Source organism: Podarcis melisellensis (assembly GCF_964234715.1).
Source record: "Podarcis melisellensis genome assembly, chromosome: 3".
Lineage (NCBI taxonomy): Eukaryota > Metazoa > Chordata > Lepidosauria > Squamata > Lacertidae > Podarcis > Podarcis melisellensis.
Window position 1 is genome coordinate 32,283,378 of NC_138530.1, and position 24,618 is coordinate 32,307,995.

Sequence of the window (24,618 nt, forward strand, 5' to 3'; positions counted from 1 at the left end):
TGGACACTGCATGAAACCCATAGCAACAGTACTGAGATTGTGCTCTTGTGCACATGGGTAGGAGAATGAATGTGTTTTTTTCTTCAAAGTTTCAACCGCTGAAAGAAGAAATATTATAGTGATTATGATTGAGTACATCACTCCTGGCAGTGAATCCTCAAATGAAGAATGTGTATGTTTTAGGCACATATTTAAGCATGGTGTTTCCATTAAGGATAAAGCACAATTACACACATACCACAGCAGATGTGGTTAGTGATTACTTAAGAAATTAGGCCTCTGAACTCTGTGCCTTCTTCGGCAAGACCTTGTTCAGTCCTGGATCAACTAAGGGGACCATTGTCATACTAATAAGAGCCTTCTGTCCTTGCCTTCTTCCAGGAAAGAATAGCCAAAAGCCATGGGTCTCAGTGTGGTTTCTGCACTCCTGGCATTGTTATGTCCATGTACACGCTCCTTCGCAATCAGCCTGAACCCAAAATGGAAGCAATTGAAGATGCTTTCCAAGGTGAAAGGTTTTTGAACCTTACTAACTTTTGTCCAACCCCCACGACACAACTTGATTTTTTGGGGAGGGGGCTGCATATATGATTGGAGAAATGCTCAACCTTACCTCTTGGACATTAAGAAAAGAAAGCCAGCTGCCTTCAGCTGCTTTGCCATCCTTGGCGGTGGTGGGAATGGCCCTGTCATTGTGACTCAGCAGAGTATGTGTGCTATTTAAAAATAAAAAGTTAACATACCCCCTCATCCATTCCAATTAGACTCTTTCCTGATGGAATTAGATAATTGCGGGGTGGGGGTGGGTGAAACATCTTATATATTTTTAAAAACTGCTAGGGAAAATACTGCACAAAATTTCTTCATCTTTTTTACCATTTGGCCCTCAGATAATCCTTGTAAGGTAGAGAGTTTACAAGGCAAAATTTATTAACTAGTAATGTAGCAGCAAAGCTGGGCAAACATTTGGAAAGGAAGTTTGGCAAACAATTCAGGTCAGTTCTGTGTTACCTGGAGGTTGTGGTTGTGATGCCATTTGAGACTGGAATCCCATTTTCAAAGTTATATAGAACCACAATGATACTTACTCATTTCTCTGGGGGGCGAATTCCCCTTTTGGATATCCTCAGAAAGTTTAATGTCCTCCATGGTAGAGCAGAGCCAAAATAAATATCAGTTTTTTTCTTGTACATCCTTAAGTGACTCCTAACCTCTGCAACTTGATTCGGTGATTCAGGAAATCTCTGCCGCTGTACTGGATACAGGCCCATTCTGGAGGGTTACCGGACATTTGCAAAGGTAAGAAGCCAGAGATCAAAAGCATTTCGTAGAGTTAGGCTAGCTTTTGATCAATGCCAATGGATTATACACCTAAAACAGAAAAGGTTGGTCTGCTGTGTCCAATGTTAGTCCTACTCAGAGCAGACCCATTCGTATTAATGGTTGTACATTAGTCATGTCTTTGAATTTCAGTGGGCCTACTCTGAACAGGACTAACATTGGATACAAATCAGTTTGCTATCACTTCTCCAGGGCCTCTTCCAATTTTTAGCAATCTTGCCACAAATGTGGTTACAGCAAAGGTAGCGAACATGGCATCCTCCAGATGTTGTGGGACTCCAGCTCCCATCCATCTGTGGTCTAGCAACATATGGAAGGCACATTCCACATTGCCTACCTATGCTTTACAGAGCTAGCACTTCTAATGGGGGCAGGGAGGATTTGTTCTAAAGTCTGGATTTTCTGGAACAGATCATGATTCTTGGAGGAGTTCTGGTGCAAACTCTATTGAAATTATATGGGATGTGAAAGAACACTCTGCCCTTCCATGGCTCCCATTCATTTAAGTAGGACTGGTACAATAAAAAGCATCCTTGAAGATGATATCCCATGCTGGCAAATTTATTTCAAACTGGTGTTCACTTCATTAATTTAAGTCTGTTTAGGGAAAGTGATACTCTAGAAAGGAGATGGTATGAGAAAATCTGGATTAAGGGGGGGGGGGAAGTCTTTAGGCAGTGATTTGCATGCCAAGACTCCGTGATCCGCAGTTCCCTAGTGGATAATAAACACACGGATACTAGTATGTAGGTTTATGGGTTCAAATAAGCCAAACTTTATTGGTTACAGATGTGAGTGGTTTAGCTAAAACATTGGGTGAAGCCAGGCTATATCTCGACTCCTGCCCATCTGCAGGGAGTCCATTTAAAAGTAAACCACCAATAGGGGGAGCCCTATGACTTAAATCAAATAGGGGCACATGGCCGTAGCTCATGTCTGGGCATCAGACAGAATCCACACTCCCGAATCCCTTTAACAGGATACCCTTAATGAGGAGGGGCAGGCGGAGACTACAATCTCCCCTCTATCCAAACAAAGGCTTACCTAATTCCTAATCTCACAAAGTTGTGATGATTGCTATAAGGTAGGCGAAAGCCAAATGACTGGTGCCAATTTGCCAAGTGGGAAAAATTCCCACGCGGCCCCAACAATATGGCGGCTGACATTTGTCCATAGCAAGGTTGTGTCATAGAAAAGCATAAAAAGAGGGTGGGTGAGTTGGGAGAGCCAGCTCAGGGTTCCCCGTGGCCACGCCTCCCATGGGTGCTGATTGGTCAGCAGGACCACCCATGGGCGGGGCCCCGCCCAGCACCAGTGATGGAGCCTGGACAGTGACGTGGAGGGCGCCAATTCCAGTCCCCCACCAGATCACTGCAGGGCCCTGGATGCCTGGCTGCAACGCCGCCCACCTCGAAAAAGTGAGTGGACTTGTAGCAGAATTCCATACGGACTATGGAGAATTAATGGAGGTATGGGAACCTTGAATTCTTGAATGAGCCCTAAATCTGTATGGTTAAATGGTTTCATTAGCAAATGTGTTAAATTAATATAGCTGTGATGGAGCTTCTTTTGAAACATTTCTTTCCATCTAGGATGGGGGATGCTGTGGGAATAAAGTTAATGGTCTTGGTTGCTGCATGGCTGGAAAGCAAAATAATGTGGTAAGTTGGTTAATGGTTTAATGTTGGTTGTCTCTTAAACCCCTCATATATTTCCTAGAGGAGAATGCACAAGCATTTATGCTTGTGAGATGGACTGATCCCCCTTTCCTCACCTACATTCTCTTTTGGGGGTACTCCTGACCCTTCAGAGTGGAATGTGAAAGGGATCCGGGAGAAGGATGGGGAAAGCTGTGTTGTGCTGGTATCTCCTAGTGAACCACATTAGTTGAATCTGGGCCTTACTTTTAGAAAAGAAAAAGGAAAAAAAAAGCCCAGAGTCTGGGGTACCTGCTGACTATGGGTCTGGTATACCAGTACCCCAGAACGTGTCTCTTGGCACTCCTGGATATAAACGTAAGTCTGCAGCCATATTCACACCTGCCTGGGAGTTTGCTCTATTTAAAACATACTTATTTCAGTGGGGCTTATTCCCAAGTAAGTAGGGTAAGGACAGCTGTATTTGTTAGGATTTTCTCTGTTCGTAATCATCTAAAATAGTGTGTGTCCTTTTAAATCTTTTATGTGTGTGCCTTATATCTTAGCAGTTGCTGTTTTAAATGGAAAGAGAGAACAAATGACATTTCATCTCCATGTAAGAAAGTTCCTGATTCCCATGTTGCTCTTTCTCTCGCCTCCAAATAGGGTCAGGGTTGCTGTGGAGAAAAAGTGAACGGCTGTTGCATGAATGGAAAAGAGAACAATGCTGTAAGTGCCCCAAACCTATTACTGTAGTTCCTCTTCTTCCATCTTCTTTTGTTGAAATAAATATATAGAATATCACGCCATGCTTAAGCAAAGTACAGATGAAGCTATACCTTTATTTATTGGTCTTGAAATGGTGTGCCATCAGCCTTTGGAACATAGTGAGTGATCTCGGAGGGAGGGAGGCTAACAATGAGCTGAGCCCCTTCCGGTATCTTGTTGGGAGAACAGGTTGTGAGTGGGAGTTAGCAGAAGCAGTGCACAATTTAATTCAACTGCAGTTGTTCTTGTTAGGTCATGGAGGTCCTCTGTGGACCAAGGTGCTTCCTTGCTATTGATGGAATGTGTATCTGTATAGCTATTTAAACCATGATAAGTATATTAAAAAGTTAAATGTTCATTATTAAACAAATATTGTGATTGTTTCAAGTCCTTTTTGTAGCAAGGATTTTTTTTTTTAAAGTATCACTATGAGGATTTTACTACTGCTCTGTGTTGGGCTAGTAATATTGATATGTTTTGTATAAGACATACAAATAGTAATCTTCTTTAACAGTGAGAAAATATATATATGCACTAACCAATGACAATTTCTTCAGGGATTGATCTCCTCAGAGCTGTTCAATCCATCTGAGTTCCAGCCTTTGGACCCTACTCAGGAGCCGATATTCCCACCAGAGTTATTGGTAAGAACATTCTCTTCTCATGACTTTCTTGTTGTGTTCCTCCTGCATGGAAGATTTACGTATCCATTGAGTTCTGTGCATGGGCTGAGAACATGTTGAGATGATGCCTTGGGACAATAGACCATTAATTCACTTCAGCCTCTGTAGTTTAAGCAGTGAATCACTTAAACACAACTGGAGAGAGGCAAAATCTTGGGAAAATATAGTTGTACACAACAGAAGGGCTGTTATCTCTGAGAGTTTACAGTTCCATAGGGAAAAGCACTTCCTATGACCCAAGATATGAAGCAATGGAGAACAGAACAACTTGTTATTCCATGTTTGTGTAGACTGGAGTTGTTGTATCGGTATAGCAATCCTAGGATAGCCCTGGCACAGAGATATACAACTTCTTAACTGCCTTTGTGTCTTGGTCTTTCCTCATGAAGTTCCTGGAGATGGACATATGATTGTTCCATATTATCATTCCAACTGGCCTGTGGGGTAGGATATTCTGAGGTAGTGAGTGGCTGAAGGCTGTCCATTGACCTTGAGCGATGGTTGTTAAGCTCTGCTGGTCCCCTGGTCATTCATAGTCCTTGCCTTGGTGGAGGACCCTTATTTGTGTTCAGATAATTGTCTTCAAACAAACACTGAGCACAGCCAGGAGAAGAGGCAAAGCTCAGTGGTAGAAGACCCCAGGTTTAGTCTCTGGTACTTCCAGGTAGGACTAGGAGAGAACCCTGTCTGAAATCTTGGAGAGCTTCTGCCAATATGTGTAGATGACACTGAGTTGGACGGACCAATGGCTTGATTCAGAACAAGGCAGCTTTCTATGTTCCTACATGACAGGTGGGGGCCTCTGCCAGGTCACACCCACATCTAGGGGGTGGGAACAACCTGTGCATTCAATAAGATGTCAAATTATTTGACAGGTGCATGGTCTGGCCCACTTTTCAAAGTTGGTCCAGCAGGGTGGGGGAGATAGAGATCAGGCCTGCCACACCAAAAAGGTTCCTCAGCCCTGACCTATGAGGATAGGGACATCTGAACATGAGGCTAGCACATGCATCCCATCCAAACTTCATTCCTCCAGCTGCTCTATGGATGCTTCTGACACTTGTAAAACTCACCTAAGGGCAGTTCTATTTTTCTAGAAAAAAGAGGTGCTGGAACTCACCACAAATATATACCTTGTTCTCTTATAATGGCAAAGGTACCCACCTGAGAGGTGCTGGAACTGAGTTCCATGTGAGTACCAGCTGAAAAACACCTGCTTAAGGGTCAAACTACACATGACAATCACACTCCCCCCCCCTTAAGCAAATTTGAAAGATCTCACTTTCTTTATGAAGGTACATGGAATAAGAAGTGGCTGAGGTTCATAATCATAATGATCTGCCCAAAGCATTGGAAGGTTAAACTTCAAGGACTTTTGGAAGGCTATTTGCTACATGTATATTGAAGGACAAAGTTACCTTGTGGTGTTGCTTTCACCTAAGATATGGTTTTGTTTTGCCTGTGAAAACTTTGCAAGGCACCATATAAAGGTGTGACACACCAAAGCACAACAGTAACAGCTGACTACTTCTAACTTTTCTGTTTCTTGTCATAGCTTTATGGTTTCAGTCTTGCTTCACCATAGGAAGAATCAAACAGAGCCTAGATTCCTTGCTCCTGTGCCAACGTATTGTGATTTGAAGCTAAATCTGGTGTTGTTTCCTCAGACTCACACTGATCAGCCTCAGAAACAACTGTGCTTCAAAGGGGAGCGAGTGATGTGGTTTCAGCCCTCAAGCCTCAAGGAACTGTTGGTGCTCAAAGCTCAGTACCCAGCTGCCAAACTTGTGGTGGGGAACACTGAAGTAGGTAAGGAAAGAACTCAGTTTCTGTTTGAGTTTTTTGTCAGTACAATGCAAAGGCTAAGGGTTCTTCCACACTTCTGCTTGTTCCAGGCCCAGAAAGCATAGGTCTGAGCAGTTTGCTATTTTCCCCACTGCTTTCCCTGAGGGAAAAACCCCTCTAAATCAGAGCAAATGTCAATCCATGGAAAATCTGCCTGACATTTGCTCCGATTCAGCTGTAAAGATCAGGTTTTCTCTGGAGGAAAGAGGCGGCACAAACAGAAGTATGGACAAGGCCTTAAATTGCCTGCCTGGTTAAGAATCTACCTATGCCTTTCTTTAAAGTGTCTTAAGAGCTTGCCCTACCTCCATTGTAATAGTTGAGCTTTTTAATAGTTGAGATTTGAGGTATAATTGATGTGCTCATCTGGAACATAGGAAACTGTCTTACACTAAGCTGTACCATTAGTCCTGGGACGCGTATGGCGCTGTGGGTTAAACCACAGAGCCTAGGACTTGCCGATCAGAAGGTCGGTGGTTCGAATCCCCGCGACGGGGTGAGCTCCCGTTGCTCGGTCCCTGCTCCTGCCAACCTAGCAGTTTGAAAGCACACCAGTGCAAGTAGATAAATAGGTACCGCTCTGGCAGGAAGGTAAACGGCGTTTCCTTGCGCTGCTCTGGTTCCCTCGGCCAATAAAGCGAGATGAGCGCTGCAACCCCAGAGTCGGCCACGACTGGACCTAATGGTCAGGGGTCCCTTTACCTTTACCATTAGTCCATCTAGCTCAATCTTGTCTGATGCTCTCAAGAGTGTCAGTCCTTCCCAGCCATGCCTGGAGATGCCAGGGATTCATTCTGGAACCTTCTGCATGCAAAGCATGTAGTGCCTTAGATTGGCATGAAGAATCTGAGCATGCCCCCACCCTTGGCCAGGCTCCTGGCAAACTGCACCTTCCAGTGCAGATGTTGGGGTTCCAGAACCTAATGGCAAGTTGGTTTTGTTACCCTCTGAGAGTATAGAGGTGACCTTTACATATATGAAAACAATGCACATTTTAGGTAAGGAGTGGAAAGTAGCCAGACTAATTAAATCTCCCAAAAAACATCCTTTCTAAGTCTCTATTGTCCCCATTCTTGATGTTTACCCTCATGGTTTGCTAATGCCATGTTAGCTAGAATCTTGTAATTTCCTGTAGAAATCAAACTGTGTGTGCTGAGGCAGTGTTTGTTGACTTTGCTAGCTGCAATGGAGAATCCCTTTGGCCCTTGACCTTAAACTTCCATGGCAAAACAGTGCAAATGCTTTGTGGAGAGATTGTTCAGGCGAAAGCTCTAAGAGTCACTATAGATATTGTCACAGAAACAGGCTTCGGTGGGCTGGGCCTGTTAAGTAACAGCCCTGCTCTTTCATTGGTAAACCTGTTAAGTCTGGCCGGCTGCCATGTTTGCATTGACCTCATTGGATTGTGTTTCCTTGAGGTATTGAAATGCGGTTAAAGAACATGCTGTACCCTGTGATCATAGCACCAACTTGGATCCCTGAAATGAACTCTGTTCAGCACACTGAGGAGGGTAAGTAGCAACATGCTTATCGCCTCAGGAGACAGGCCGTGGGCCTGAGGAATGTGCAGGGAAAGACTTCTAAGCAATGCAAAGGATTCTGGATGTTGATTTGTCACTAATTAGGTCCACAGGCCTGTCTCCCGCCCACTACTCATCCAGTGAGTAGGTGGATCCCCTGCTCTGATACCTTCTTTGTTCCTGAGGCCAAGGTGTACCAATTGCATTTATGTAGGCAGTTCCAAAATGAAAATAATTGTCTACTTTGCATACTATTAGTGAGCATGCTGCTGAACAAACCGCCTCATTTTTTTCTTTAAGGGAGTGAACCCCCATGTTGTAGTGTGTCTGCGCTGATAACACACCCAGCACAGCATAGATTCAGCCACTCCTTGCCTTTCTCGCAAAAAGTGGCACATCCGAAATAGTTTCCTGCCTCTGCATCCTCTAAATGTGGCAACTGGCTCAGTGGTGGCTGGTGCCCATTGGGGCTGGTGGAGAAGAAGGCAGGGAGACCAGCACAGGTTGGGCACTGCCTCATACGGCCAAATGGACCAGTCTCCATTGAACTTGACATGCTGACAGCTTTAACATCCTTTAACTGTGTTTAGAGTTCCTGTTGCCCCAGGAACTCCCAAGATACAAGCTGAAGGTAATAAAATGCTTCCAAGAAGCCACAGCCTCTTGGTTTAGAGGTCTTAAAATACTACCAAGGCCCAGGGGCGAAGGAAGATGTTGTGACACCTGGGGCAGGCGTCACTATGTAACGTGCATGTGTGGCATCACTACGTACGACGCATGCACTGTATGTAGCGACGCTGCACATGCGCTGTATAGTGGTTTGCCGCCAATGCCGCTCCAGCACCGTACAGACGGTGCCAGGATCCCTCTGGCGCTGCTACAGCTGTGAACAGAGGATCCCAGCACCATCCGTACGGAGCTGGAATGGTGCTGGCGGCAAACCGCTATACAGCGCATGTGCGGCGTCACTACATACAGTGCATGCGTGTGATGCTGCAATGCACTGTACTTAGTGGTTTGCTGCCGGCGTTGGGATCCTCTGCTTGCGGCTGTAGCTGCGAACGGAGGGTCCTCCAGAGGTGGCTGCGGCAGCACAATGGCTGCTTGCGCCGCCACGAGCCCCTGCGGGGTGACTTCTTGTCACCCCCGCAGACATGGAACCCAGGGCGTACCGCCTCCCACCCCTCCATTGCGACGCCACTGCCAAGGCTTGCCAAGGCCTCAGGGCAGCTCTTTCATCTTGAAAAACTACGTTATAGCTACCAGCCAAATCCCTCTTGTGTCTCTGCTTTTCCAGGAATTAGTTTTGGAGCCTCATGCACTCTGAGCCACATGGAAGAAGTTCTGCAAAAAGCGGTGGCTCACCTTCCTCCTTACAAATCAGAGGTGTTTCAAGCGGTCCTAGAACAACTGAGGTGGTTTGCAGGGCCTCAGATCCGAAATGTTGCTGTAAGTGCTCTCAAGACCTTTTTTTCGTTTGATTTGAGCAAAGGTAGCTTTCAGGACAGTTGTTCCTTGAGAATTCATGCCAATACATTTGCACAAACTTGCACAAGATTATACGGTGCCTGTGCCTGTTACTTATTCATCCTGACGTGTTTGCATGGAGGTTATATGATACTGACAGCTATCAGTTCCTATTCTGCATTTTCCAGTGCAATTTTCTGTCACTTTTTTTTTGTCAGATGACTCACAGTCAGAAAAGTGGAACAATAATTGCACTGAAGTGCAGGCTAATAATTTGTTGTTATTTTTTGTTAAATAAATAAATAAACAGTCTATCTGGAAGTGCGGAAAGCCTCAAATGAGAAAATAGCAGGCAGGCACGATGCGCCTTTCCTTTGAATCTTGCCTTGCTTTGCAGTTTTACTTCCAGTTTGACTCTAGGCCCTTTGCACATTACTCACATGAAGGGGCATTATAGGTGAGAAGTGCTGGAGTTGGGGAAAGGCACTGAGCAAGAGAGCTCTAGAGTAGGGCTGGGGAACCTCAGAAAAGCCCTGATGGATCAGCTCATAGGTCCATCTGGTCCAGCAGCCCATTTTCACAGTGGCCAACCAGATGCCCTGGGCAAGCCTGCAAGCAGGACTTGAATGCAGTCTCCTCACTCTAGTGATTAACAGCAAATGGTATCAAGACATATGTTGCCTCTTATACCATGCTCTCCTCACCCCGATTGTTGTCTGGTGCTGATGGGAGCTGAGATACAATGGCATATGGAGTATGGAGTATACAGTAGGCAGAGAGAGGCTCAGATTGGGTCCCGTTCCTGCAAGTGGCTTGGACTCCAGCAAATCCCTCACTCATGTTGCTCCACCCCTGTGTTGGGTGCTGCCCCCACCCGGATTTGATAATTCAGTAACAGTGTTTAAATGGAAAGAAGTATTCTCGCAATGCCTTTCTGGCTGCTTTCTAACCCAACCACGTTCTGTATTTGGCTTCAGGCTCTTGGGGGAAATATAATGACTGCAAGTCCAATATCTGACCTAAATCCAGTGTTTATGGCAAGTGGGAGCAAACTGACCTTGGCATCAAATGGTAAGCTTTAAGTAAGAATGGCAGAAGGTGCATCATCAACCATCTTCTGGCTCACTTAGGATAATGATATCAGCCCAGGGATTTTTGTACCTCTGTTCTTTCTGGGGTGAATCAGGTAGCACTGCAGCGCCTGTTGTTCCCATCAGCTTTGGTGGATAACACTTGGTAGCATTGCTCCAGTAGATCCTTCTTTTGCTTTGTTGATTTTGATGGTGAATCTTTTCCAGGTCACTCTGAATGCAAAGATAGCCTCTAAATGCCCTCCAGATATTTTCTACCTGTATTGGATTGATTTCAGTGTTTGAAATTTTGCAGCGTTTGGCAGTTCATATGAGGCAGTATTTTGTATTTGGCAGTATTGGTAGCTCATATGCAGTGTGTATCCAAGTGGTCAAAAAGGGTTTACACTGTTCACATATTAATGTCTGTCAAGGAACCTCTGCATTCCTGTCACAGAATCTTTGACCATTAAAGAGGACTGTCGGACCCGTTCATGGGTGCACACTCAATTCCCATGTAATAGTGTTGGGCAACTGTACTTGTGAGCTTAAGTGTGTTCCCTAACACACCCACACCACCCCTCTGTGGTTGTGCTTTGGCAAGCTGGGTTTGATCATATATGAGAAGGTGCTCAAACAAAACCCTCTCATTAAACCTTGCAGGGTGCATCTCTCCTGTTGACAACCATCTCCTTCCCTGTTGCCTCTCACTCCAGATTACCACTGAAGCCATCACATAACCACAAACACTTAGGGTGTATACATGAAACCAACCTGCCTCTCAAATGTGGCTACTCCACCCAACATCCCTCCATCCTTGGCTCTCGCCCAGAGAGGAAAATCTATGCTAATACAACCAAGAGAGTCCCTACCCCACCCCTTGCTCTTCCCTAAAGGATGTTACTCCTTTGGGGTCTCCCCATGCTGGGGATGCCCCCTGCCACAACAGTGCCTCCTTTTAGCCTCTGATTTGATACCAATTTCCGCCTGTCCTGGGTTAATGAGTTTGCCTTCCCAAGTTTTGTCAGCAAGGATGTCCTGCTTAACCCATTTAGACTGGGCTTCAGGAGACCCTAACCCTGCAAAAAGTTGCTGATGCCAGTCAATACCTGACAGTACACAAGAGAAACCCCCCCCCCCACACATTATGGGAATATACTTTACAGCATGACTATAGCTGCTAGAATATACCGTATTTTTTGCTCTATAAGACGCACCAGACCACAAGACGCACCTAGTTTTTGGAGGAGGAAAACAAGAAAAAAACTATTCTGAATCTCAGAAGCCAGAACAGCAAGAGGGATCACTGCGCAGTGAAAGCAGCAATCCCTCTTGCTGTTCTGGCTTCTGGGATAGCCACACAGCCTGCATTCGCTCCATAAGATGCACACACATTTCCCCTTACTTTTTAGGAGGGAAAAAGTGAGTCTTATAGAGCAAAAAATACGGTAGTCTTCCATTAAGTATAGCTCCATAGTTTCTCATTGCAGAGACTCAAAACCAGCAACACTCCCACTAAGAATGAATGAAATGGAATATGATTTCCCTACACATTCCACCCACTGTGTAATGTCTTTTTTTTGCAGAGGGAAGGAGGACTATAAGGATGGATGAGACATTCTTCACTGGTTATAGGAAGACTAAGCTTAAACCTCAGGAAATACTGCTCTCGGTTGAGATTCCCTTCAGCAGGAAGGTGAGGTGATTGGAATACAGTATAGCATTGCTTTGAAAGCTAGGTAGAGAGCAACAGTTACTTTAATGGGAAGGCAAAATCTCTCTTGGTTCTACTGATCCGTCCTTGAAGGAAAGGTGAGTATCCTCAGGAACGCAGGAAGATCACAAAAATGAAAGGAAAATGAAGGAAAGACAGCACTTGCTAGTTCCTAGAAAATAACCAATATACTCCCCAGCTACTTCAAGTGAAGTACAGCCCTGGGACATTTTGAAATATGCACAAGAAGGAGTATGTATGTAACACACACACACACACACACAGAGAGAGAGAGAGAGAGAGAGAGAGAGAGAGAGAGAGAGAGAGAGAGAGATATTACCACATTATTCAGCCCCCATTGCTTCTCAGGCCCGAGAACCAGTGTGGTGTAGTGGTTAAGAGCGGTGGACTCGTAATCTGGGGAACCGGGTTCGATTCCCCGCTCCTCCACATGCAGCTGCTGGGTGAGCTTTGGGCCAGTCACACTTCTCTGAAGTCTCTCAGCCCCACTCACCTCACAGAGTGTTTGTTGTGGGGGAGGAATGGAAAGGAGAATGTTAGCCGCTTTGAGACTCCTTAAAGGGAGTGAAAGGCGGGATATTAAATCCAAACTCTTCTACTTCTAGGAAAAGAGCTCATTGATCAATTTCTTTTGATAGTTGCTCAGGATCAGCCCTTATATTTAAAATGGTATTATTTATTCATGTTTTTTTATTGTGTGGTCATGGTGGGGGGAAGTTAGCCTAATTTTCAAGGAAACTCAAGGCAGCTAGTTAAAGGAACCAAGTTTGTTCCTCTTTTTTGCCTCTTTTTGACAGAAGTGAAAGCACTTGTTTGGGAATAAATTGTAAGGGTTAGTTGAGGACAAGTCCCTCTTGAACTCCTCCAGCTTACAGTAGTTTTCCAGCAATGGAATTCCATTGATTTTAAGTGAGGACATGTAATATTTATTTTAGGTTTCCTTTGTTCTCATGGATTCAGCACTTGTTCCAATAGAGTATACCGTTATTAAGTTGGCATGGAATAACTGTTTCTGTGCCACAAATGAGGGACCAGAATGAACCTGTAATTCAGGGGTGAGGAACTCACATTCCTCCTCCCAACAGGCACACTCAATAGTCAGGGATGTTGGGAGTTACAGTACAATGCCTGGAGGGCCAGAGATTCCCCACCTCTACTCTAAATGGAGGGCAGGCCTATCCCCTTCCCCTGCTGAGTCCTTTGCTTTCGAATATATTAATCAGAGCCAAGTGGTTTTGTTGTCACCTACCTGTAGAAATGTAACTCGGTCAGAGTTGCTGTCCTGGGAAAAGATGGGCAAAGATTGTGACCTCCTTTCTCAGTGAATCAGGCTGATTTGTACTTCATGAATTTAGGTGTACATGTAAAAATAAATAAATTAAAGCATGGCTGAGATAGACATGGAGGATATGGACACACTTGTGAGAGAGTCAATCAATCAATCAATCAATCAATCAATCATAAGCCTGGGTTTGCTGTCACAAAAGTCTATTCATGGATATGTAGTCAGAGTCTGTTATGTAGTGACTGTGCAAGAGTCCTGTTGTCTTTTATATCTGAACCCCCCCCCTCAAGTTCACTGACTGGTCTGGTTTGGTCCTGCCACTCTGTAATCACTGGAGGGATAAGGAAGGAAGCTGATAAGTAAGTATCCCAAAGTCTATCCTCTGAAATACAACAAACAGAATAACTACATGCAGTGGAAAGTGTGAAAAACAACAACCCCATACTCTAAAGTGAAATGTGCTTGCATTCTTTTTCAGGGCAGAGCAATATGGGCCCCAGAGGTGCTGTGTCTCATAGTGCAAGATAGAAACTGGCACTGACTGCATGAAACCGTTGATTAGATTTCACTTTTCCAGTGTTTTATCAGCCTCGGGGGGAATCTCTTGCCCGCTTTGCAGGCACCTGCAGCAGTGTAGTTTGAGACTCAGTAGTGCAAAGGACGACCCAAACACTTACGTTTTGAATTGTTGCAGTGGGATGGTTTAATCCAGGGATGAGGCATCGGTGGTCCTCCAGCTATTGTGAGAGTACAACTCCCATGATCCTTGACCCTTAGGCATGCTTGCTGGGGTAGATGGGAGTAGAAGTTCCACAACATTTGTTCATAGGTTCCCCATGTCTGGTTTAACCTCCTTCCTATTTCTACAGTTCTGTGATTCTATCTGCCAATCAGTGAATTTTGCTTTTTAGAAATATAGCTCACAGCACCCTCTGCTGTGCATACATCAAACAACATTAAATCCTGCTCATTTTAAGAAGTCTCATTTAGAAGTAACTCTGTCCAAGACTGCAGCCTCTTCTGCCATCTTACATGTGGTACTGTCACTTGACTGCATGGCAAACTGGGCACGAAACACTAAATTCTGATACTAGAGGTAATGTATAGTCAACTAGCCCAGGGCTACCTTAACCCACTCAAAACGTTGCTATCCAGACATTGCTACTTTTCTGTTAGTGACCAGTGTTCCTAGAGAAAGAAGCATGTGAACAACTAGCCTTACATATTAATTTTATGCACTGTTTAGTGAAGAGGTCTAAGTTGCAGAATGAATTTAGTGTGTGATGTTGTCTTGTGTTTTTACTATTTTTTTGTTGGGAGCTGCCTAGAGTGGGTGGAGCAACCCAGTCAGATGGGCAGCAAACAAACAAAACAAATGAACAAACAAACAAACGAATGAATGAATGGTTAAAATGTTGATATGCATTAACAGCTTCTTTTTTTTTGCACTTGCTGCCCTGGGATGAAAATAAAATACATATTTTTGGGAACTTTCTGGTTTTTAGTTCTGTGTATAGAAATGGAATATGAACCTGCCCATTCTCCTGATCCCACCTGTGCTCAAAGAGAACAAATCGAGGCAAACATTTGTCTCCTTTTCTTCTCCTAGGGTGAATATTTCTCAGCATTCAAGCAAGCTTCAAGGCGGGAGGATGACATTGCTATAGTGACCTGTGGGATGAGAGTCCTGTTTCAAGAAGGAACTGATCAAGTGCAAGATATTAAGCTGAGCTATGGAGGAATGGCTCCCACAACTGTATTGGCTGTTAAAACTTGTCAGGAGCTCATTGGAAGGTAGGAGAATTAGACCCTGATGTTGTGTAACAGAGGAAATTATTGTTGCACACCACCCCAATCTCCAAGTGTTGCAAGGCTCCAGGGGTTCCTTGCATTCCCAGGGTTTGCATTTTCTTCAGAATGTGGCCCAGCGGAGACTGTGGTGTCTTTATGATATATGGTTTATTGACACATATATACAACCTTGAGCCTACAGTGGAGAGGTTCACAGCATTAACACCCCGAAAAGGGCCTTGCTTCGTCCATCTTGCAGCCTTGGATTCAAACAGATTCTCTATCTCTCTTTCCAGCTTGCTGCTTTTTCTTCTGGCTCACATCACTTCACTCTTCAACTCTCACATTGTCCTTCTAACTATTTGTGAGCTGAGGGCTCATTTGCCATCTCACACAGACCCCCTTTTCATTATTCCCCTTCATGGCCCATTGCCTGAGTGATCACCTCATCAGGAAGCTAGTGTGGCTTATATTTCAAAGCTTGCTGGATCTAGGGGTTAGAAGGGTCTTTGCATATGTCCTACCCCTTCAAGGAAAAAACAACCCTCATAACATCATGTACCTGCATGAGAGTCTTGGATGCCAAACCCCTTGCTGACAATTTCTGCTACCGTGTTTTTATTTATTTTGTATTTCTTAGATTTGAATACTACCCTTCATCAAAAGATCTCAAGGCTGTTCACAAGATGAAAATACAAGATAAATACAAGATAAATGTTGACACCGCTGGTTCTTTTTGCCCTTACCCCATCAGCAATGCAGATGCATTGGAGATAAACATGGTCTAAGTTAGCAATGGGGAACCTGTTGCTATCCTTATGTTGTGAGACTACAACTTCCATCATCCCTGACCATGCTGACTAGAGTTGATGGGACCTGGAGAACCCCACATAATCCAGAGGGTTACAACTCCCCTGACCTGGCCTAAGTACTGTGGAACAAATGAAATGAGTTTTGGGTTAATTTATGGTTTATGCCCCTACAGGGAGTGGAAGGAAAAGCTCTTGCAGGAAGCCTGTCGCCTGCTGGCTGGCGAAATGAACCTGTCCCCTTCAGCCCCGGGTGGCATGGTGGACTTCCGACGGACCCTTGTCCTTAGCTTCTTCTTCAAGTTCTATCTCACGGTGCTTCAGAAATTAGGCAGGGAACTCAATGGCAACGTGAGTGGTTCCATCCTCTTGCCGGGTTGAGGATTCAGCAGGAATCCATAGTGTGTAGAGACAGATTCTATTGAATTCTAGAAATTGGCATACTAGAAGGCTGTAATGGGGAACCTGTGGCTTTTTCAGTATTGTTGGACTGTCATCAGCCCCAGCAGGCATAGCCAATTATCAAGAATGATGGGACTGGTAGTCCAACAATATTTGGAAAGCCACAAGTTGCCCATCTCCACAACAGAGGAAATAAGACTTTTGTGGTAGGTTTTTTGCACTGTAGGTTCTGGGTCCTTGAAGCTTTCTGGCCTTTCCAACGATATGAAGGTATGGTCTGGAATGGGCAGTTCTCATAACAGACTAAAAGAGGAGGAGGAGGGAAAGGGGGAAATCTGGAAAGGAAAAGGGGACTTACTCCTTACTCAAATCACTCGTCTCTCAAACAATTAGTGATGGACCAAAATTGGGTGATTTGATTTTTTACACAGGTCACAAAGAGGGAATGTTGCATAGGTAGTATTAGCTGTTCATAAGTTTTTGGGTTTGTTTGTTTGTTTTTAAAATAAGAGTAATGCTCTGTGCAAAATGCAAGAGGCATATGAGTAGACTAACACTGGATTTCAAATATGTTTTTACAGAATAATCTTGCTGATACAGTCCCTGCTAGGTATGCCAGCGCCACTCAATTATTTCACAAGGATCCTGTTAAAAATGTACAGTTTTTCCAGGTAAGAAAGAGGAACCAAATGATCATGCCTTCCATTTCCTAGCTCTATAAAATGTGCTACTCTTTGTCTCCATTCCCCAGGTCTCATATTGATCAAGAACATATTCCCATTCTTACTTTGGCCTTCTTTCCTCTTTTTTATTTGTTTAAATGAGCACTTCTTCCTGCATAGAACGAGCTCTCCATGAGGCTGAAAGTGATGACGATTACTGCTCTAAGCATCCTCATGGCCCCATTGCCAGTTCTGGAATTTTAGACTTTGGAGAAGATACTATATTTGCCAGCAATATTAGCATCAACATTTGACCACTAGTCCTGGGCATGTATGACCAGCCTTTGGTTTTGTTACAGGAAGTGCCTCCTGGACAGTCGGTTGAAGACATGGTGGGGAGACCCCTTGTGCATCTTTCAGCTGCCAAGCAAGCAAGTGGGGAGGCAGTCTATTGTGATGACATTCCTCACTACGAGAATGAGCTGTACCTAACACTAGTTACCAGCACCAAAGCCCATGCCAAGATTGTGTATGTATTGCTTCTGCAACAGATCTATTTTCTTACACTAGTGATAGCCAAGTGCCCACCACTCTGACAGTTAGAGGATCAGTTCAGAGGCACCAGGCACCTCTGCCTCCTCCACTCTCAAGAATATTACAAAACAACAACAACATGTAGCCAGTTTCCATCACTGAGAGTAGCTTGCAAGAAGAGCTTGGGCTAGAAGAGTCAAGCTGTGCTGTGACTCCAGTCTGCCACATAGCAGCTGGGCAACTTAGGCTTTGGGATTTTGGCCAAACTTGCTCTAGGGAATCCTTTCTTCAGAGACTGCTTACATGAGCTGTGGGGCTAGATAACTTAGAGTAATGCTTCTCTGTGCTGTTCTGTTTCCTCAGTTCTGTTGACACCACAGAGGCCCAGAACGTCCCTGGTTTTGTCTGTTTTGTCTCCGCTAAGGATGTTCCAGGGAGTAACGTCACTGGGATTGCTAATGATGAAACCATCTTTGCAAAGGACACTGTATGTAGTTACCTTTTCCCTTTCCTTTTGTAAAATGTGCAAAGCTGTATCAAAGGCAAGAGTGGCTAACCTGCAGACTCTGGGCCAGGTTTGGCCTGTCAGCCCCAACTGCTTTCTAAGATCTCCTAATCTGTAAATAAAGTGCAAAGTACCACATCCTCCTCCTCCTTGTCCTCAGATATTGATATTGTATCTTTAAACAGCAACAACGCCCCTCTCCAAACAATACCCCAGACCAAGAGTCTGTTTAGCAGCCTCAACTTTTGTAGTTGGAGTCAGTCCGGGCCTTGCTTTCCCACGCCAGGTGGAAAAGGCCTGCAAGGCAGGGAGCAGGTCTTCCAGGACTTGAAGCCAAGACTGGAGATAAGATAGGAGACACACAGAGAGTGCCCTGAATCTCCACTTCAAGTCAGCATTTCAAACTGCATTAACTGCTGAGTTGGTGGGGGGGATGCTGGGGTTTTTTACCCTTGAAGAGGAGGCAGAGGTCTTTCTCTCCAAGCTTAATGCTATGATGCTTAATGCTGAGATCAGGAGATAAAATCCATCTGCCGGTTCTTTAGAAAGGATATTCCCAAATATTTGCTTATGTTTCCTACCCAAAGGCTTCCAGTACCTTTTCACCCCCGTACTCCCCTTCAGAAATTAATAGAAGAAATTTTGTAGTGAATTAGTAGATTTGTGCATGTTCAAAAAGAAAAGAAAAGAAAAAAATGAAGAGAACCTCTACTAAATGAAGGAGGATACGTGGGACAAGGGCTGGAATTAAAATAATTGCACAGATAACCTGCAAACTAATTGCAAGATGTTGATGCCTCCCTGATGAAATATTAACAGTTATTCATGTCCGGAACTTGTTAGTAGAATTCTAAGCATGGGAATGAATAGCAGAAAATAGGATAAGGCACAAACTTGCTGTGCTTGAAATGATAATCAAGGGGAATCGAGCTGGTGCAGACATATTGTGCAAGGCTTCCATCTTGTGTACTCTCATGTGAAAAACAAGTACTTCCACTTGAACTCCGTGGGTCACTTCTGATTGTGTGCATTGAAGTTTTACCTCCTACTGTTATTTAACTGCATGTCTTAATTCAAAATCCTGACCCTCCCCCTTTAAATGAAGATGCATTTCAAAGATACTGTGTCCAAAATTAAATGCCACAGCACAAAGAACAAAACAGAACTGAGATTCCCAGAAGTCAGTGAATAAACTGAAGTATTTTGACTTGTAGGTCACATGTGTTGGCCACATCATTGGTGGAATATTGGCAGACACACAAGAACATTCCCGAAGAGCTGCCAGAGCAGTGAAGATCACATATGAAGACCTTACACCAATTGTCACCATTGAGGTAAGGTGACACTACTGCAATCCCCTTCTGGATGATTAGTCGAGATTTTTTTTAAAAATCCTTTGGAGGCAGCTATTTGAGTTCTCACTACTATGATTCTGATATGGATGGGTGAAAATAGAAAGAGAGATTTAGGGCACAGAATATTCCTTTTATTTAATAATTTATTTAGCTCCATACAGCTACTGTCTGTGTGCTATATGTGTATAGCCTGTGTTCTGTCCATAGGGGGCAGTCTTTTTCTGCTCTTGGGCCCCTTCTGACGTACAGATGTTGGCCCCTCTTCCATTGTGTTGTCCTACATGCATAAAGCCCATTCCTCATAGGCCAGAGCCATACAACCTATATCCCCGAGCAGATGGTCCCAGATCGTCTCCTATCCAAGCGTTGGCTAGACCCAGACTTGCTTAGCTCCAGCAGGGAAACCACTTGTGATTTTATCCAGTGTATATCCATTGCTGGACAGGTGGACTTCTGCAGAGTAACTAGAGGTCCACTTCCTCTTCTCCATCTTGCAACCCTCCATGCACCCTCAAAACCTGCTCTGGAGGTCCTGCAAACCTCTGGAGAAGATTTTGAGGGCACGCTGGAGGTTGCAGTGTGGAAGTGAATAAAGGAAAGTCCTGTCATGTGAGTGGAAGTCTGTTTTACTTATTTCAGCGGCAAGGTTGGATACTGATGTTAATCCCAATGAACAGGAGATGCAAGTAGGGCGACTGCATCCAATAAAGAGATGGATCTTGAAGCTCTGGGAGTTGTGAAGAACAGGGAATTGGGTTGTGTGCTGCTTTTTTCACTCCTGCAACACTTACACTGCTTCACCAAAATGTTTTTTCTTCCACACAACTGTCAAAAGTAGAGGATCTCTGTTCTGTATTGCCACTAATCCCAGATGCAAAATAGGTGAGGTTATGTTTTAGAAGTGACCCAACCATGGCTAAGTTATGCAGCACTTTATCAAGCAGAATGGAAAGGCAGAGATTCGAGGGCATCTATACACAGCAAGCAAAGCTGTCTGCTGCACTTCCAAATATCCATCATTTTCCTGTAATTTTCCCAGGAAGCCATTGAAAAACAGTCCTTCTTTGAGCTTGTGAGGAAGATTGAGAAAGGGAGCATCCAGAAAGGATTTGAAGAGGCTGATCATATTGTGGAAGGTGAGATCCCTTTTTCTTCTTTATATGATTATGTGCATCTAAGAAAATCATTAATGTTATGCAATCTTCACATCAATCATACTAGTGTAACACTTGACATTCCAATTCTGGAAAAAAATAGTTAGAAATGGGAGAACCATCAGTAGAACACATTGGTTTGGTCCACGGTTGGGCCCAAGCTCTCCCCATTTCCCAGAATTGGGTGAAACTTGGCAACATTTCCTTGAGCAAACTGGTTGGTTGGAGGCTCCCAACTTGTCTGAGGGCTCCTCCAGGTTTTATCCTGATTTGCTTGCACAAAGCTTACCTTGTGGAGGTTGGAGTGTATCTGATCTTCAGATATCTATGTGGGGAAGTTCTGTGACAAGGAGTGTTCATCCTGCCTGAAGAGTGTTTATACATCTCCCCATTATCATTCGTTCATTCCACACTTTTCAATTCATCCCCCATCAACTTCTTAACTGCAAAAAGTCCATTTCTTCTTAAAAGTAGTTTTGTTGCACTTGAATTGTGTGCAAATCTAAATGCCCTGGTATACGCTTGAAACCCACCCACCTACAAAATACCGTTAGTTGGCTGTTGACTGCTCTGGCTAAGAGCACAATGGAGTGGTCTCTACTCTGGGAGGTGTGGCTCGTTTGAGGGCTCTTGTGATGGGAGACTGTAGACTGTTGCATGCCACACCGATCTCTGAGCGGTGTGAAAGTCCAGGGAATCCAGTTTCTTCCCATTAAGAATAAATTAAAGAGAAGAGGGAAGAAAGAGAGATTGTTTGGGAACTGGGAGAAGTTCTGCAGGTGGTGCTGTAGGTGGTAGCAAGGTGATGAAGGCAAGTGATAGACACAGGATCTTCATTTTCTCCTGAGCCCTTAGATTTTGAGCACTCAGAAGAAGAAATTTGGTGGCTGGAAGGCTCATTTAAGTCCCAAATAATCCTTTGGACTTAGATAGTTATTACATTGGGAGGTTTCTTCTTTTCCCCTTCCAGGTGAGATATATATTGGTGGACAGGAGCATTTTTATCTGGAGTCTCACTGCACTATTGCTGTGCCAAAGAGAGAAGATGGAGAAATGGAGCTCTTTGTATCTACCCAGAACCTAACAAAGACACAGGTGAGGCAATCCCTTGTGAAAGCGTTAAGCTGGCGAATGAAGCCGTGAAATTGAAGTACAAAACCTGTGCGATAATGCTGAACAAAAATCCACCTGGTTCGCATAAGTGCTTTGTGATTATGTTTGTCTCCTTTTATAAATACTGGATGCTTATGAAGAAGCCACAGGGCAGCGCTGGAGTAGAGGCATCCTGTGGTTTTTGTGGAGTACCATCTTTTGTTGTTCTGTGATTTGAGGTTGCCCAGAGTGTGAGATTCAGTCTCCTTGGCCAGCTTGGTTAGCAGGAATTTATGGCCTGGCCTTCTATGAATTTGTGTTACTTCAGTTTATTTGTGGCACACCCATTTCCACCTCAGAAGTATTCTACCTAAGATGTGGAGCCATCTGCTGGTTGGGACAAACTACACATGATGTTAAACTCATATTTGCATCAACATGCAAGCTTTTAAAAGTGCATTAGCATTGGTGCAGAATGGGCTGAAAATTAATGGAATCAGAGAAACAGAATGTAACATTTCCCTCTTCTGCTGTAGACCTTTGTACCAGTGGGGAATCCACAAATACAGATGTTAATTTCAGTAGAGGAATTTTCCTCAGCCTACGTTTTATTTGAATTTTAGCTGCTGAGAATCATTAGTGGGGAGAGTGCTTTTGCATTTTGGTCCTTCCCATAGGCATCTGGCTTGGCTGCTTTGAGAACAGGTGTTGGACTAGATTCCCAGGGCTCTTCTCATGTTTTTAGGACAGCAGCTGGGGAAATAAAGAATTAAAAATAAATTTCTGCCTGCCTGCCCTGAAACCACAACTTATCAGCACCTCCCCTGATGATGCTATTTGCACTTGAAAAAAAAAACTCTGCATGCTAGATTTGCACTTTCAAAAAGCTGCATGTTTGTGGAGAAATGGAGGTCCTTCTTTCCAACTCAACTTTGTAAAAAGTTCTATGTAAATAAATGGACACCAAAGAGACTTGGACTTCTAGCTTCTTTGTGCTATTAATTACAGGTGAGCCATTAAGCTGGCCAAAGATGTTTCAGAGCAGTACTAGAAATTCCAGTGCGATGCTCATTAATTGGTGACACAGTATTGTAGTGTATATATAAACGTCTTTTCAAGAGTAGGATTGCTCTTGTGTCTTGTTCTCAGTGACTCTATTGTTGCCTGTAGGCTGATGTATTTTTTTTGTTTTTTGGTACCAGGAATTTGTTGCCAATGCCTTAGGGGTCCCGTCAAATCGAATTGTGGTTCGAGTCAAGAGAATGGGAGGAGGATTTGGAGGCAAAGAGACAAGAAACACCATTCTCTCTACAGTTGTAGCAGTGGCTGCAGATAAGTAAGTTGTGATGAATGGGATTACCTGAAGTTGAATATTAGGATAACTCTTTGTTGTTGATAAGAGGATCAAGATTATGGACTTGTTTCAGATCTAGAACATCTGCATTTACTTTGGCAGGACGGTTACCCTGCTCCTTTCACCACTTAGGAGTTCATAACTCTGCATAAGAACCTAAGAAGAGCCCACTGGATCAGGCCAATGGCCTGTCTAGTCCAGCATCCTGCTCTCAGTGGCCACCCAGTTGTCTATGGGAAACCCACAAGCAGGATTCAAGCACAATAGCACCCTCCCCTCCTGAGGTTTCCAGCAATTGTTATTCAGAAGCGTTACCACCTCTGACTGTGCAGACAGAGCAATAGCCATCATAGCTAGCAGGCACTGATATACTTTTCCTCCATTAATTCATCTAATCCTCTTTTAAAGCCATCCTAGATGATACTGCAGAAGATCTCCATTTTCAGTCATGCATTTAGCCTCCTATTTGACAGGGGTCTTCCACATGAATGCTCAAAGGCAAGGAAAATTTGTGAAAAAAATTCCATTCCTTTGTGTGAGAGAGAAACAGTATGAACTAGACATCCACATAACTGATCACTTTGTGCATCTTTATTTGTGTTGCTCTACGCATGGCGGGGGACTATTCTTCTCCAGCATGGGGAAGAGCAGCAGCTTCCACTGCTGTGAAGGAACATGATGGAAACCAGTTTACAGTGTGATTTGACTTTTGACTTGTTTGCTGTTGATTATAAATGTGGTGAGGTATTGTAAATGGTAAGCCCACCCACATCTTGTATCTTTAAAGAAGGCCACTAGTTTAACAAGGACTAAGTTTTGGAGTTATTAGACTCCTGGATCAACATGCTAAAGGGATTCCCCCTCACCAACACAGCTTTGATATTCAGAACCATTTATATCTTCCCTGGGATAGCCTGCCCCTCTCCCTACTACACAACAGAACATGTTTTTCTGAGTTTTAGATGTTAGCCCTAGTTCAAAAGCGGGCCTTCGATGTGGCTGAAGCTAAATCCAGAAACAAAGATTTCCCCCCTTTTGTGTGTGTGAGTTTTTTGTTCTTTTGTTGTCCTTTTTATATATCTCCTTTTTGTTAAAAGAAATTTGAATAAGATTTTTAATAAAAGACTTCAGATTAAAAAAAGAAAGGAACTGCAAGGGTGATGGACCAGCATTGGCTAGTACAATTGGGAGGTGAAGGAGTAAGTACAGAATCCTCTTGGAGGGGGCATGGGGTTGGGGTGGGGTGTAGTGACTTCAAAGCTGTTGTGGGGCGGGGGAGCAGAGTTGGACAGTAATAGGTCACTGACGGACAGATCAGAGAAACTCAAGCCAAATTTAACTTGATCTAGCATGTTCATCTTCAGGAGACTCTAGGAAAAGTAGATGAAAAGTATCTTCATGGTTCATTGCAAGTGAAGAATTCCTCCTTCTAAGGCAAGCAAAAAACAAAAACAAGCTTAATTATTAAAGTGAGACTGTTAATTTTCAACACAGGTAGTTCTGGAAGCTTTGCCAACACATTAATTCTGCATCACAGAAGCTACCAGAACCACCTGGAACCCACTGGATTTCTGTAAGTTCAATGGTAGACAGAGCAGCTGTGGTCCTC

General features: G+C 44.0%; 1 protein-coding gene across 1 annotated transcript in view; it reads left to right on the plus strand.

Moving 5' to 3' along the window:
• XDH (xanthine dehydrogenase) overlaps window positions 1–24,618 on the plus strand; it is a 55,320-nt gene that overhangs the window by 14,296 nt on the left and 16,406 nt on the right. Inside the window, exons 5-23 of the mRNA XM_081903721.1 lie at window positions 382–508; window positions 1,238–1,299; window positions 2,934–3,002; window positions 3,645–3,707; window positions 4,304–4,390; window positions 6,097–6,238; window positions 7,693–7,785; window positions 9,092–9,243; window positions 10,239–10,332; window positions 11,918–12,027; window positions 14,961–15,145; window positions 16,128–16,302; window positions 16,935–17,024; window positions 17,375–17,544; window positions 17,913–18,036; window positions 19,269–19,388; window positions 20,449–20,545; window positions 21,534–21,658; window positions 22,858–22,991. Of these exons, the coding sequence (XP_081759847.1) occupies window positions 382–508; window positions 1,238–1,299; window positions 2,934–3,002; window positions 3,645–3,707; window positions 4,304–4,390; window positions 6,097–6,238; window positions 7,693–7,785; window positions 9,092–9,243; window positions 10,239–10,332; window positions 11,918–12,027; window positions 14,961–15,145; window positions 16,128–16,302; window positions 16,935–17,024; window positions 17,375–17,544; window positions 17,913–18,036; window positions 19,269–19,388; window positions 20,449–20,545; window positions 21,534–21,658; window positions 22,858–22,991 (2,219 nt within the window). The remainder of the gene's footprint in view (window positions 1–381; window positions 509–1,237; window positions 1,300–2,933; window positions 3,003–3,644; window positions 3,708–4,303; window positions 4,391–6,096; window positions 6,239–7,692; window positions 7,786–9,091; window positions 9,244–10,238; window positions 10,333–11,917; window positions 12,028–14,960; window positions 15,146–16,127; window positions 16,303–16,934; window positions 17,025–17,374; window positions 17,545–17,912; window positions 18,037–19,268; window positions 19,389–20,448; window positions 20,546–21,533; window positions 21,659–22,857; window positions 22,992–24,618) is intronic.